The sequence below is a fragment of the Furipterus horrens genome, unplaced genomic scaffold (assembly GCF_987537825.1).
Source record: "Furipterus horrens unplaced genomic scaffold, mFurHor1.1.pri manual_scaffold_5, whole genome shotgun sequence".
NCBI lineage: Eukaryota > Metazoa > Chordata > Mammalia > Chiroptera > Furipteridae > Furipterus > Furipterus horrens.
Genome location: NW_028327175.1, coordinates 109,312,722 through 109,325,407, shown reverse-complemented (window position 1 = coordinate 109,325,407; position 12,686 = coordinate 109,312,722). Strand labels below are relative to the sequence as shown.

At 50.0% G+C, this 12,686-nt stretch overlaps 1 protein-coding gene across 1 annotated transcript; it reads right to left on the bottom strand.

Moving 5' to 3' along the window:
• DEXI (Dexi homolog) lies at positions 1 to 12,686 on the bottom strand. The gene is made up of 2 exons (XM_090277011.1): positions 11,816 to 12,686; positions 1 to 650 (listed from the first exon to the last, which is right to left on the bottom strand). Exon 1 carries the CDS (start codon positions 12,239 to 12,241, stop codon positions 11,954 to 11,956), a length of 288 nt encoding a protein of 95 aa, XP_090133137.1. The 5' UTR covers positions 12,242 to 12,686; the 3' UTR covers positions 1 to 650; positions 11,816 to 11,953.

Sequence of the window (12,686 nt, the reverse complement as noted above, 5' to 3'; positions counted from 1 at the left end):
TTGAAGTTGCATACATTTTTTTAATTGAAAGAAATCAGCCTTCTAAGTATTGCTTTTACAGGTTTATCAAAATCCAATATTCATACCACTCACATTTTCTAAAAATATTTCTGGCCAGAGGAGCAACATGGCCCTCCCCTGCCACGATGGATCAGTTCTGGCAACTTGAAATGAATAAGTCAAAACCCTGCCCTTAGCCCCACACACATTCCTTGCCTCTTCCTGCGCAGTCACTCCCTGGATCAGTCGCTGCATCTAAGATCAGCCTGGGTCACACCCAGTCGGGCTCAGGGCCCCACAGGCATCAGTCGGAGTTGACTGTCACTTTTGTGTCCGTGTCCACAGTTTGAAGTGTTCTCCTGAAAGTTAAGTGGGGGAAGCAGGTGCAGTCGGGGGTGAAGAGCAGGGAGGCATACGCTGGCTGGGTTCCTGTAAACATCCATCGCAATTGCGAAAGGTCAGAAGCCAAGGCAAGGCCGTTTGTGCAACGCTGCAGGCAGGAAGGTCTTCTGACATCCCTGCCTTCTCCCTTTGGGGAGGGGGACAAATGCCTCCCCAACCTCGTCATTCAGTCTCAACCTCTCCATCCCACCCCGCTGGGTCTGGACGGGAACCTCTTTGTTGGCACAGTACTTTCGAAGGGAACAGACCTAACAAGAGAGAAAAAAAGGGTGTGATCAACATGAAAGCACCTACTGCCACCCATTCAACGGGGATCTGAACCCATCCACCAGGACTCAGGAGGCTTGGGCCAAGCCGAGGAAGTCTTCCATCCCTTTCAGTCAGAGAACCACCAGAAGCCCCAGAATCAGGCCAGAGGTGTTTTCCAATAACTTCTATTAAAAACTCCTTTGCCTAATTTCTAAGGATCCTGGGCTGAAGAACCAGTGTAATTTTACATGGGAGAGGAAGGACTATTCATTATGGGAAAGAAGGGGAGCGGCCCCACTTGGCTCTTCCTCCCAGGACATGGCATCATCCCCACTGCCAGGCCCCACTTGGCTCTTCCTCCCAGGACATGGCATCATCCCCACTGCCAGGCCCCACTTGGCTCTTCCTCCCAGGACATGGCATCATCCCCACTGCCAGGCCCCACTTGGCTCTTCCTCCCAGGACATGGCATCATCCCCACTGCCAGGCCCCACTTGGCTCTTCCTCCCAGGACATGGCATCATCCCCACTGCCAGGCCCCTCACTGGTCCCCACTCTATGCCCTTCTCTCTGTCCAGCTGGTGCCTGTATGTCTGAAATGTCTCATACTCTCATGCCAGCCCCTGCCTCAGTTTTGAGTCTCATCTTTGCCAGCTCAGACTATTCCTTCTGTAAACATCATCAAGCGTCACATAAAACTTCCGTTAAACACCCAACGTGTCTTGTTCATCATGGTGCTACTGACATTTGGGGAAGGACGATTCTCCAACGTTGGAGGGCAGTTCTCGGCATTGCAGGATGTTCGCAGCATCCCCGGTCACTGACCACTAACTGCTAGCAGCATTCCTAGGTACAGTGACAATTAAAAATGCACCCTCGATCCATTTCCAAAGACCACCCAAGGGGGCAGAATTGCTTCCACTAAGAACCACGCATCTCCTGCAGGTGGAAGCTGCCAGTAGTTGCAAGGATCACCTCCCAAATAAACAACTTGCACTTGAGTCTTCATCCCAGAGTCTGTCCCAGCAGAGCACACCTGAGATGGAGCCTTACACAGGTGATTTCATTCCACCCTCCTAACAACCTCAGGAGTTAACATACTATTACACCTCCATCTTACAGGTGGAGGCACTAAGAGAGGGTCTAAGGATGCCTGCCTCTCCTGGGCTTTGTCCCATTGGAGATCTTTAATACTACAACCATCTTATACCCCCTGTGTGTCAGGTTCTGAGCTGGGCTCAGGGACCCCAAGAGGAGTGCAGACCTTGACTTTGACACACAATACAGTGAGCAATTTCAGCCCAAGGTAATATACCCGACGACAGGAGGATACCCAGGGGATGAATGAAGCTCAGAGTCTGGGGAAGACTGTGCACAAAAGATGTGCCCGGGCCCTGACCGGTGTGGCTTGGTTGGTTGGGCATCGTCTCACAAAACAAAATGTTGCCAGTTCAATTACTGGTCTGGGCACGTGCCTGGGTTGTGGGTTCAGTCCCTGGTTGGGGTGTGTACGAGAAGCAACCAATCCATGTTCCTCTCCCTCTTTTACTCGCCCCCCACCACCTTTCTAAAAATAAATATAAAATATTGAGGGGGGAAAAAAGGCATGCTTGGTAGAGGGTAGGTGAGCAGGGCACAGCACATCCTGGAACCTCCTATAATTTGGGGTGGGGTTGGGGGAGGAGGTTAACAGAGGCCAAATGGTTCCAGTTTCGTGTGTCCTCTGTCAGAATAATCTCCTGGAGGCCAGCTAGGAACTCATCCTTCCACTGCTCAGACTTTCCCCGTTTCCACTAATGACACAGGTAAGTCCTCGAATCCTTGGGCCCCATCCCACCTCCCTGCTAGACCGGGCAGGCAGGAGGGGATCCCGGGGCCACAGCCAGGGTATCGGAGAGCTCAGCCCTCTAGAGAGGGGTTCACGGGTGCCCCTTCTGCTGACCTCCTTCCTCCAGGTAACCTCGGGGGTTCCTGTGGGGTCAGTGGTAGCGCTACTGAGAACCCTGGTGTCCATGAACCGGAAGCAGAATTCTTTCTTCAGTCACCCTTACTGGGGCTCACTGAAGCCATCTCCAAGGCAGGTGATCACACTTGAGCCCATATCAGATTTGCGGGGACTGGGTGTTAGTAACACAGAATCACGCCATGGGACAGAGACTCACTCCTTTCCCAGGCTTCGTGACAACAAACAGCATCAAGTCTCAGTTGTGTGCCAGTCAGGCTAACCGCCGGCTGGACGGGCTCTGGGCCCTCCGGGTGCCGGCTCCAGCAGAAATTCACTAGTTCTTCTGTTTTCATGGTGTTTCTCTCTAAGATGTTTTCCTATCTATAGCAAGTGATGCCAATTTCCATTTCTGAAAGTAATATAAAGTTCCTCTCTTCCCAGAACATTAATTCCACTTGAAAATTTTAGGGAGCCAGGTTAAAGAAAACTACATAAATAATAGTTCAGGCAATAGGTCAAAAGGACAAAAATTGTTGATGGTGCCACGTGAGGTTTGGGAGATCTTGATCCAAGCAGGTCCCACTGCCCTAAGTCACACAGCAGATTGGACACAGAGACTTAGTTCCAGGTCTCTGTATCCACGGCTGGAGGATGTCCTAGACCTCTCATCTGGGTCACTCATCATGGCTGTTACAGACCAATCCCCTTGTTCCTCTGACTGGCAAGTGTGATGTCACAGCAAACCCCAGAATGAGAACAACAGCTGACACTGATCAAGCACTTTACACTCACCTTATACTATCTGTTTTAACTCATTTATTCCTCAAGACAACGCTGGGGGTAGGGGGGGAAGGAGGACCATTGTTCCTGAATTTCAAATGGGGCTCAGAGAGGTTAAGCAGATTGTGCAAGACCACACAGCAGTGCCAGGATTTGAACCTCTGTGGTCTTACCCCAAAGTCTTAATTCTTCTCAGCATCTTTGATCCATCTCTTTCCTCCATGGTATCAAAAGCCCTAGCTGAAGGGCAACCTGGGGCCACAGCTTATAGAATCCAAGGAAGTGTCTAACATCATCAGAACATGAGACAATTCATTAGCCCATGACTTCATCCCAGGCCGCTCCCCAGAGCTGGACCGAGGGAGTGAGCGGCTGACTTGTTTGTCATTAGAATAACAGTTGGGCACTTAATCCATTTTAAGCAGCAGTGTCCCAGCTTGATGCCTCTGTAGAGGATTGGGCTTAAGTGAGAAAATGATCCATGTATCTTAAGGGTGCTGGTGGGGTGATGTTCTGGACTTGCTAAAAATGTGTCTTTTTTTATAGTTCAGCCATCTCACTGTCCCATGCCCCTGTGGAAGCCAGGGCAAGGTCTGGAATTGGCATGGGGTGGAGGGAAGAAGTTAGCAGAGGCCAAGTCGTTCAAGTTTTGTGTGTTCTCTGCCAGATTTATCTCCTAGAGGCCAGCTAGGAACTCGGTCTTCCACTGCTCAAACTTTCCCAGGTAATTCTGGGTAAGTCTGGCTCTGCCCCTTCCTAGAGCTGTAGGACCTCAGGCAAGTCACCTAGTCTCTCTGGGCTTTTTCCCTCATCTGAAAGGAATACAACAATGCCTACCTCATTGGGCTGTTTGTTGTGAGGATTACATTAAATCGTGTGGGCAGACTGCCTGCCATACCAGGCACACAGGAGGCATGGGTCCATGCTGGCTCTGCTCCTCCTTGTCCTCACCTGTTCCCTGCAAGAAAGCACACCGGGCAGAGGCCTCCTCAATGGAGCAGCCTTTTTCCTCCTCCAAAGACCCTGCCTACTGGAAACCCATTACTTGTTCCTCAAAGTGGCAACATCACCACAGACATCATCCAGATATATTTGCCCAGTGTCTCTACTGTGGTCTTTGTGACGGGCTATGCAGCAGGAGGGTCTCTGCCTTGTCTAGGTGACAGACAGGTACAAGGCCAGAAGTGGACGAGAAAGGAGAAGCTGCCTGTCTGCCTGGGTTGGGTCTCTGATGGAAGCCAGTGTTCTGAAGAAACATGGACCCGGTACTCAAATGCGGATTCTGGTTCACTTGTCAGCTACTGATGCTCGCCAGCCATAGATTTTGTGAAGATTCTTCATCCAGAACATGTTTGCATTCCATTGGTGAGGATCCCATGAGGCCTCTGCAAGGCAGCATTTGCAACACCTTCATGAGTCCCGCCACATCCAAGAACCACCTGTACGGATCTTAATTTACCATTTTCAATCAACACACCTCTTTTTTTTAACTCCAACTTTTTAATGTCCACCCACATGACTTCATGTAATCCTCACAACTTTTTATGCCATTATCATGAATAAAAAATGCTATCACTTTTCATAAACATAAAGCAATGCTAAAAACAAACACGATGGAAATGAACCTATGAATTCTAGGTGGCCTGGTTTCTCTGGTCAAAAGGGAAAACGAGCAAGTGCCAGAGGCGGCAAAGCGCTGAGAGGTGGATGGCGCCTGACAGACGGCCTCAGAGGGGAAGCACTGGAAGTGTGGCTGGGAGGCCCAACTCAGCCACCTGATCACTGGTCAGCTGGAGTGAGTCACTGATCTTTCCCAAGCCTCAGTGTCCTTCCCTGCATAATGGAGCTAATGAGCCCTGCCCTGCCCTGTTTCATGGGGTAAGGGGTGACGCTCAGGGGAAGCTATGGAGATGTGGGAGAGGCGATTATTTTTAGCCACCCTGGAGGTCCCCTGCCAGGAAGGAATCCCAGGAATGAAGCCTGTCCCTTCCAGCTCTCTGCCACCCGCAGGACTGGGGCAAGGGATGAGGGCTGAAGGCACCAGTTATCATTGGCCTTGGGCTACTTCAAAGTTTGCCGACACAGACATTCCCTCCTTGCTAACTGGCTCCCAAGAAGAGCAAGGGAGCCAAGGAGAGGGGAAGGCTTCCTGGGCTAAGCCCCCTCTGGGTCTGACACACCATCAACACTGAAAGCATCATTTATTAAGAACCAACTGCGCATCCTTCCTTCACCATCTCATCTATTGTGCACAAGCCCTTCAGCAGGTATTATCATCCCCAGAGAAAGGAACTGAGGCCCAAGGAGGTGAAGTTCTTGTCCAAGGTGTTTGTCAAGCTTGGATTTAAACCCAAATCCGACTGCAAAGCCTCTGAGCCACAATTGTAGGAAATATATGGAAATGGCCTTAAATAACACCAAGTCCCATGAAGCAAGCAAGCAAGCAAGCAATTCATTTTGGTACTCAGTCAATCATACGATTACTTTGAGGAGAAAATTCCACTCTGGAGTTGGAGTATCTTTATCAGCTGACAGTTGCTAATCTGCCTGTTTAACAAAGAGCAGGGAAGAGACCCTGCACCTTTAGCTGGCTTTCCTATTTAGCCATAAGTTAATGACTTTGGCACTTACTGTTTTAATTCATGCCAAGTGATGATGCTGGTTTCCTTTTCTTAGTGACATAAACCTTCTTTTTTAAAATCATCACTCAAGGGCATTTTTTCATTGCTTTTACAGAGAGGAAGAGAGAGGGAGAGAGAGAGAGAGAGAGAGAGAGAGAGAGAGAGAGAGAGAGAGAGAGAGAGAAACATCAATCGGTTGCTTCTTGTATGCGCCCTGACTGGGAACTGAACCTATATAACCTTTCAGTGTACGGGATGATGCTCCAACCAACTGAACCACACCAGCCAGGGTGACATAAACATTCTTTAAAAAAATATTTTTAAAAAATAAAGGACTAAAACTAGTAGACTTAATCACAAACTATAAATTATAAAGGGAGAAATAATGACTTTATAGTGGAAAGAACTGGCAGACACCACCTTAGCCAAGTGATCAAAGTTAACATCCCCAGCCATGGGGCAGGACAGCTGTCATGTGTCTTCTGATATGATGCATTCAGAAAAACATGCACTCACTTCTCTGTGGTGTTCCTGCCAAAAATGCATTATCTGAATCTAATCTGAAGAGTGAGCATCAGACAAACCCAAACTGAGACATTCTGCAAAATACCAGACTTGCATTCTTTACAAATGTCAATGTCATGGAAGATAAAAACGGACTGAGGAGCTGTTCCAGTTTGAAGAAGGCACAAGAGACATGACAATTAACGCAAAGGGCTGACCTGGGATAGGATCCTGTACCTCAACTCTACTTCCTTCTTTTTCTTGTGAAAGAACACTATTGGGACAATTGATGATATTTAAATAAAGGCATAAATTAGATTCTAAAATTGTTATCAATATTAAATTTGCTGATTTGACAACTGTACTGTGGTTATAAGTGAAGGTCCTTGTTCTAAGGATATTTACACTGAAACATTTGGGAATAAAGGAACATAACGTCTGAAATCTGTTTTCAAATGGTTTAGAAAAATAATCATATACATATGTACGTGTACATATACAGGTACACAGAGTGAGCACATGCTGCAGACACAAGCAAATATGGCAACATGTTAGTCGACACCATTGGGGAATTTGGGTGGAGGGTGTTGGATTCTTTGTACTCTTCTTATGGCTTAGGTATAATTGCAAATTTCAAGTTTGGTTTTTAAAATTCAGAAAAAAGGAGTAAGAGTGCATGAGGCAGGCTTGGCAGAGCTGGTAGTAGTACTTCATGGACAAGGGTCTGAGCCGCTCCCTGGGGGACCTCCACACCCCACACACTCCCAACACTGGGAGCTCGTACTCGGCTTTGTTCCTTTGGCCCTCATTCCCTTTCTGAGCCTCAGTTTATTTGTGAGATGGGGATAACGATGCCTGTCCCTTTTATTGTGATCTTGGTTTCCCAAAAACAAACTAAGCTTCCAGAAGTCAAGGAGGGAAAGTCAGCAGATTAATCAGGCATACAAATGGTCAAGTTGAGAGGAGCTCTTAATTTCTTAGTTCAACTAAACAGACACAGGGCCTGTGAGGGTATACGTTGGACGAAGTCTCACTTGCATAACTCAGTCTAGGGTGTGGACCTCTGGCATCTCAGCTGTCTTGAGACACATATTGGGGTCTTCTCCTGTCCAAAGAGGCAGCCAGAACCCATGTACCCTGTGGACAATGCCCTTCCGGGTAAGCCTCATGTCAGCTCAGAACTGGTGAGTCAGTAGACCTAGAGGCACGCATGTCTCCCCTCGTCATTGCCTGTCTCTGTGCCTGGATGACAGTCACAACTTTGCACCTGGTTTCTCCATCAGACCAAACCCCTGCCTGGAGCTCCATCAGTTGCCTGGGGGATCTCCCAGGACCTGAGTCTATCATTCCTGTGCCCTCAAAATGGCTTGGGTTTCTGAGCAGAGCAGTGATTTGTGTTCTACTGATGGCACAGGCTGCAGATTGGCATGAGGGAACAGGACAGGTAGATCAGGAAGAAATAACTATAGCACCGAGTTGGGAGACTGAAGCCTGGAAAACCCTGCAATAAAGTGACTGCTGGGTCTCGTTACCCTTTGCTCCAATATCTGAGCTCTGCCAGGCTACGCTGACTGGCAGCTGCATTCTCGAGCCCTTCCCAGTGAAGCTCCTCTCCCACAGCTCTACCTCTATGCCAAGAGAAGGTGGGCAGGCATCATTAGCTTTCATCAGGAACCAGGACAAACCAATCCAGCTAAGCTGCCTCCACGTCAGAACTGCTAGGACCTGAGGACTCTCCCCTGCTCCCAGGCTAGCCAGTGACCCTTTTTCATGGGAAGAAAGGAGCTCCTGACTCCCTCCTCTCTGCTCCTGGGAAATGATTAAGACTCTAGAAAAACCACAGACCTGTAGCTCTATAGGGCGCCAGATATGGTGGCCTTTGGAGGCCACAGTGCAATGCACAAGGTCTCCTGAGGGTCCCAGACCTAGAAGGCAGTGAGAAGTCTGTCCCAGTAGTCGGGACCTGAACCTGCCCATCACTCAGCCAGCCAGTCCTCTTTTGCTCATCATGGGATATAAATATCAATGGGTATACATGCAGGTTTATATACTCATAAGGGCCTGAGTGTATACACTTTACATTATATCTGTTAATGGTAACAGTGGTTAATTTTAATATCTCACTTACTATACACAGGAATGTCTAAGAGCTTTTCATATATCTCATTTCATCCCCATGAGGAGGTAGATTTTCATGATCCTCTGCTTTGCAGAAGAGGAACCTGACACACAGGGAGGTCACAGTTAGGATTCAAATTTGAACCTAGGGCATCTATCTGAACCTGGGGCTTTTGATGCTCACACTGTCTCCTTAATAAGTTCTAAACAAATGTTTGAGGACCTGAATTACATGGGTACACACGTAAGACAAAAAAGAGAGAGGGAGCAAAAGTGAGTGCATCTTTTGATCTTGATATCCACCCTCATCCCCACTGCCTGGCATACCCCTCACCCTCAGTCAGTGTTTCATGAGACTGTCCCTGTGAGAATGAGAAAGAGCAAGATTTGGCCACTGGTGCTCCTCTGCTCAGGGAAAGGGGCCTTGAGATCATCTTTAATCTTTCCCACAGGCTTTTCCTGTTTCTACCCACCCCTCCCCGACCCAAGTCTGGGCTTCCCCAATCATTGGGTCCAAAATCACCTAGGTTTTGGGATTTGAGAGTGGGGAAAAAGTAATGCTGTGCGTGGCTTCCATTTCTTCCGGCACGAGTATTTCTCACAGCCCCAGACCTCCCTACTTCCCAGGGTCCAGCCTTGTTATTTTGAAATCTTTGCCAGGGTGTGACTGAGATACACTTCTGTGTTTCTGCTCAAATTGCATTTGCTGCAAAGGATATCAAAGCATTTGGGCTTCAGTTTTTGGTTCAGAGTACGCCAATGTTTTTGCTTGAAAGGGGAAGTGTTTCTGTTGATGTGGTGAAGAGATCAAATAAGACAGCCTTCACTGAGTTACACTGTCTGAAAGTCAGGTGCTTGGCTTGGGGGCAGGGATTCATTTTGGGATCACCAAACCCTAGCACAGGGCCTGGCAGAAGAGTAGGCAGGGTTATCATTTGTTGAATGCCTGAATAAGTGAATACAAAAAAGACCTGGAACCAGGCACGGGAGATGATCAATACTCATTATAGGTTTTGAATGGATTCCATGTGTTCTACATGGAAAAGTATTTTTGGGCAGTTCATGTTTCTCCATCTTTACTAACCTTGCTTCATGCAAGCCTTGGTCACCTCTGGCCCGTGCAGCTCAATAGCTCCTAACTGGCTTCCCGGCTTTCACACTTGCCCCTGTTGCCCATTCTGCCCACAATCACCAAAGCCATCTAGCAAAATGTAAAGCGGAATTGTGTCATCCCCTGCCTAAATACAACATGCTGGTGGCTTCCCACTGCTCATGGCTGTGGCCCCTCCCATCCCCCCACTGGCCTCTCCTGGGGATGCTCTCCAGCTACAATAGCCTCCTTTCAGCTAATGAAGAACCAACTCTCTCCCACCCCACAGCCTTGGCACTAGCAGGCCTCTCCCTGGATTGCTCTTCTCCAGGTCTTCATGTCCGCCTCCTTCTGTCAACTGAGGACTCAGCTCAAATATGTCATCTCCTCAGAGGGGGACTCTCTGACCTCCCTGTCTGAAGCAGCCCATCTCTATTCTTCTGTGTCACTTACTCAATGGACATTTACTGAGCACCTACTATATTCTAGGTGCTATTCTAAGTGCTAAGGAAACAGCAGTGAACACAATAGGGACACCTATGTTCTTACCTGCCTTCGTAGCTCTCAAAACAAAAACAAACAAACAAAATATCTAATTATCCTGTTTGGGACCCTGCTTGTCTTTCTCACCAAGTGCCAGGAAGGCTGGGGCTAAGACTGTCTCGTTCACTGTGTTCACCCACTAGGCACAATAGGTACTTAGTAAACATATGTTCAATAAGAGAACCAACGGATGGATGGACGGAAGGCAGGCAGACTGGGTAGTTATACAGAGTAGCTCAAATGAAGATTTCTTCAAAGAACTCTCACCGTTAACCCCTCAGGGGAGCCCCTGGCCCCAAGCACTACTGGCAGTAGGTCTGGCTCCACCTTGAATCACCCTCTGACTATGGTCATCTTGGCTTAGAAAGGCAACAGAGGGGAGGTGTTAATTCAGCCTGCTTGGGTGAGTGGCATTAGTGTCTGTTTTCCAAAAGAAGCCCTTGCTCAATGCCTCCATATCCTACTTACACTGGCATTCAGGCTCTGTGCCTAGTGACGCACCAGCACTGGCCAGCTGACGGGCTCCAGCCAAATGGTTCCTGCATGCACAGTGAATCCTCACCTGACCCAACCAACAGTCTGCCTGGGTCTCTCCCATCCAGTCCAGCTGCCTCTCTTCCTTCTCTCTCTCCCTCTCACCACACCCCTCTCACCTCTCTCTGTTTTGTTTGTTTTCTTTTATTTACTTTAGTTTCCCTTCCTTGATGTGTTACTTTGGCCATGTCTTTCTCCTTCCTTGATTTTCATCTCTCTAACCAACGCACAGTTGGGGCTGGACGCAGCTTCCTGGTTGCAGCCCAGAGGCAGGACTTTAACACCTCAGTGCAATGATCCTATAGTTTCTTCCGCTGACCCAGGAGGCCTTGCAAACACTGCAGGCAAAACCGGTCCCAGCACCAGCCCCCAGCTTCCCTGCTATGAAGGTAGCCTGTGAAACTGGCAGCCCCTGTAGATTTGAGCTGCAGAATTGCTGAGCTGGGGCACCCTGAAACCTGACTCCAAAACAGCAGCAAACCCAAGGCCAAAGGAAGTACAGGGTTCTTCGCTGAAGCAGGTTTCTCCTCTTACAGCTCCAGCCAGGAGCCCTCGCTCTTAGTCCCCAAGGGTGCTTGGCTTCCTACATTTTGTGATACTCCTAATCTTTATCCTTCTAGGACTAGTGAGAATCCCCAAACAACCAAGGTCGTCATCAAGCCAGGCTGAGGATAGGGGGAGAAGCTGACAGGTATGCCTCAAGTGGATTTGGTTACAAAGGTTTTTTCTTTATTTTTTTTACTCCCACAAGCTGTGGAAGTTGGTACCATGGCTAACCCCAATGCTGCCTGGGCCCTGCCTCCCTTCTTCTCTTCAACAGTTGTCACCTTCCTTAGGAGAAGCTTTCCAACTCCAACTAAGGGCTTAGGAGTCGTCCAGCCATTCCTGGCATCTAAATAGACCCGGGGGAGGTGGATAGAGGAATGAATCAGAAGCCTGAGGGAGGGGTGGGTGTCTTGCTTGGGGATGCCTCCCTCTTCCTCACCAGCGCCCTAACCCGCCCTCATCCCGCGCAGAGAGGGCACTTACAGGCCTCAGAGGCCGGAGAGGGCCTCGTCTTGGAGGTCCCATCCCCGGCCAGACGGTGCCTTCAACCAACAGCGGCGGCATGATCTGTGCAGCTGGTTGCAGGTCGTAAGGGGTGGGTGGAAGGTGGGGGAGCGAGACCTACTCCAGGTAACCATCGAAGACATCGAGCTCCGAGTCGGCATCGTAGAGGCCCGAGCCGGGGTCAGAGAGCACGCCGAGGTCCACAAGCGCCTGGTCCATGTCTTCGGGCAGGAAAACGAGGCCCACGTTGAGGACGATGTATTCCATGAGGAAGGCGTAGTATAGGATCAGCACATTGACGAAGAACAGGCCCACGTAGAACATAGAGGGCAGCAGCGGCGGTGGCACGTATGGGACCAGGGGGCCCAGCGCGTCCAGGTGGGCTGCGACCCGGGCGCCGGGCATACAGGGGACAGCGAGGGCGGCAGCGGCCTGGGGATCCCAGCGAACTCAGGCGCTGCGGCGCCCGGGCGGCCAGCGAGGGGACAGCTCAGCCATCCAGGGGCGCCCTGGGCTCGACCGAGGAGGCTCTGGGCCCCGGCGGTGACCCCCGGTGATGAGCGGTGGGCCCCCGCGGGCGCGCCCGGACCCCTAAAGGTGTCTGGCTGGCCTCCTGAAGTGGTTGTCCCGCTCCTCCGACGCGCTCGCTCGCAATCACGGGCCCACGCAGCGCCAGCGGGGACCACACCGCAGCTCAGCGTCCAGGGCCAGTCCCGCAGGCAGTGTCTCCAGGTCGGCCAAGCAGTTCTAGCCCCATTTGCGCTGCTGCAGGCTCAGCGCCCATGGCTGCAGCCACCGCATCGCTCTGCTGGTAGCGTTCTGCGCTCCGCCTCCGGAGTGACCACGCGCT

Excerpts from the sequence above, each read along its gene's own strand:
- DEXI (XM_090277011.1), bottom strand. The coding sequence starts at position 12,241 with ATGCCCGGCGCCCGGGTCGCAGCCCACCTGGACGCGCTGGGCCCCCTG.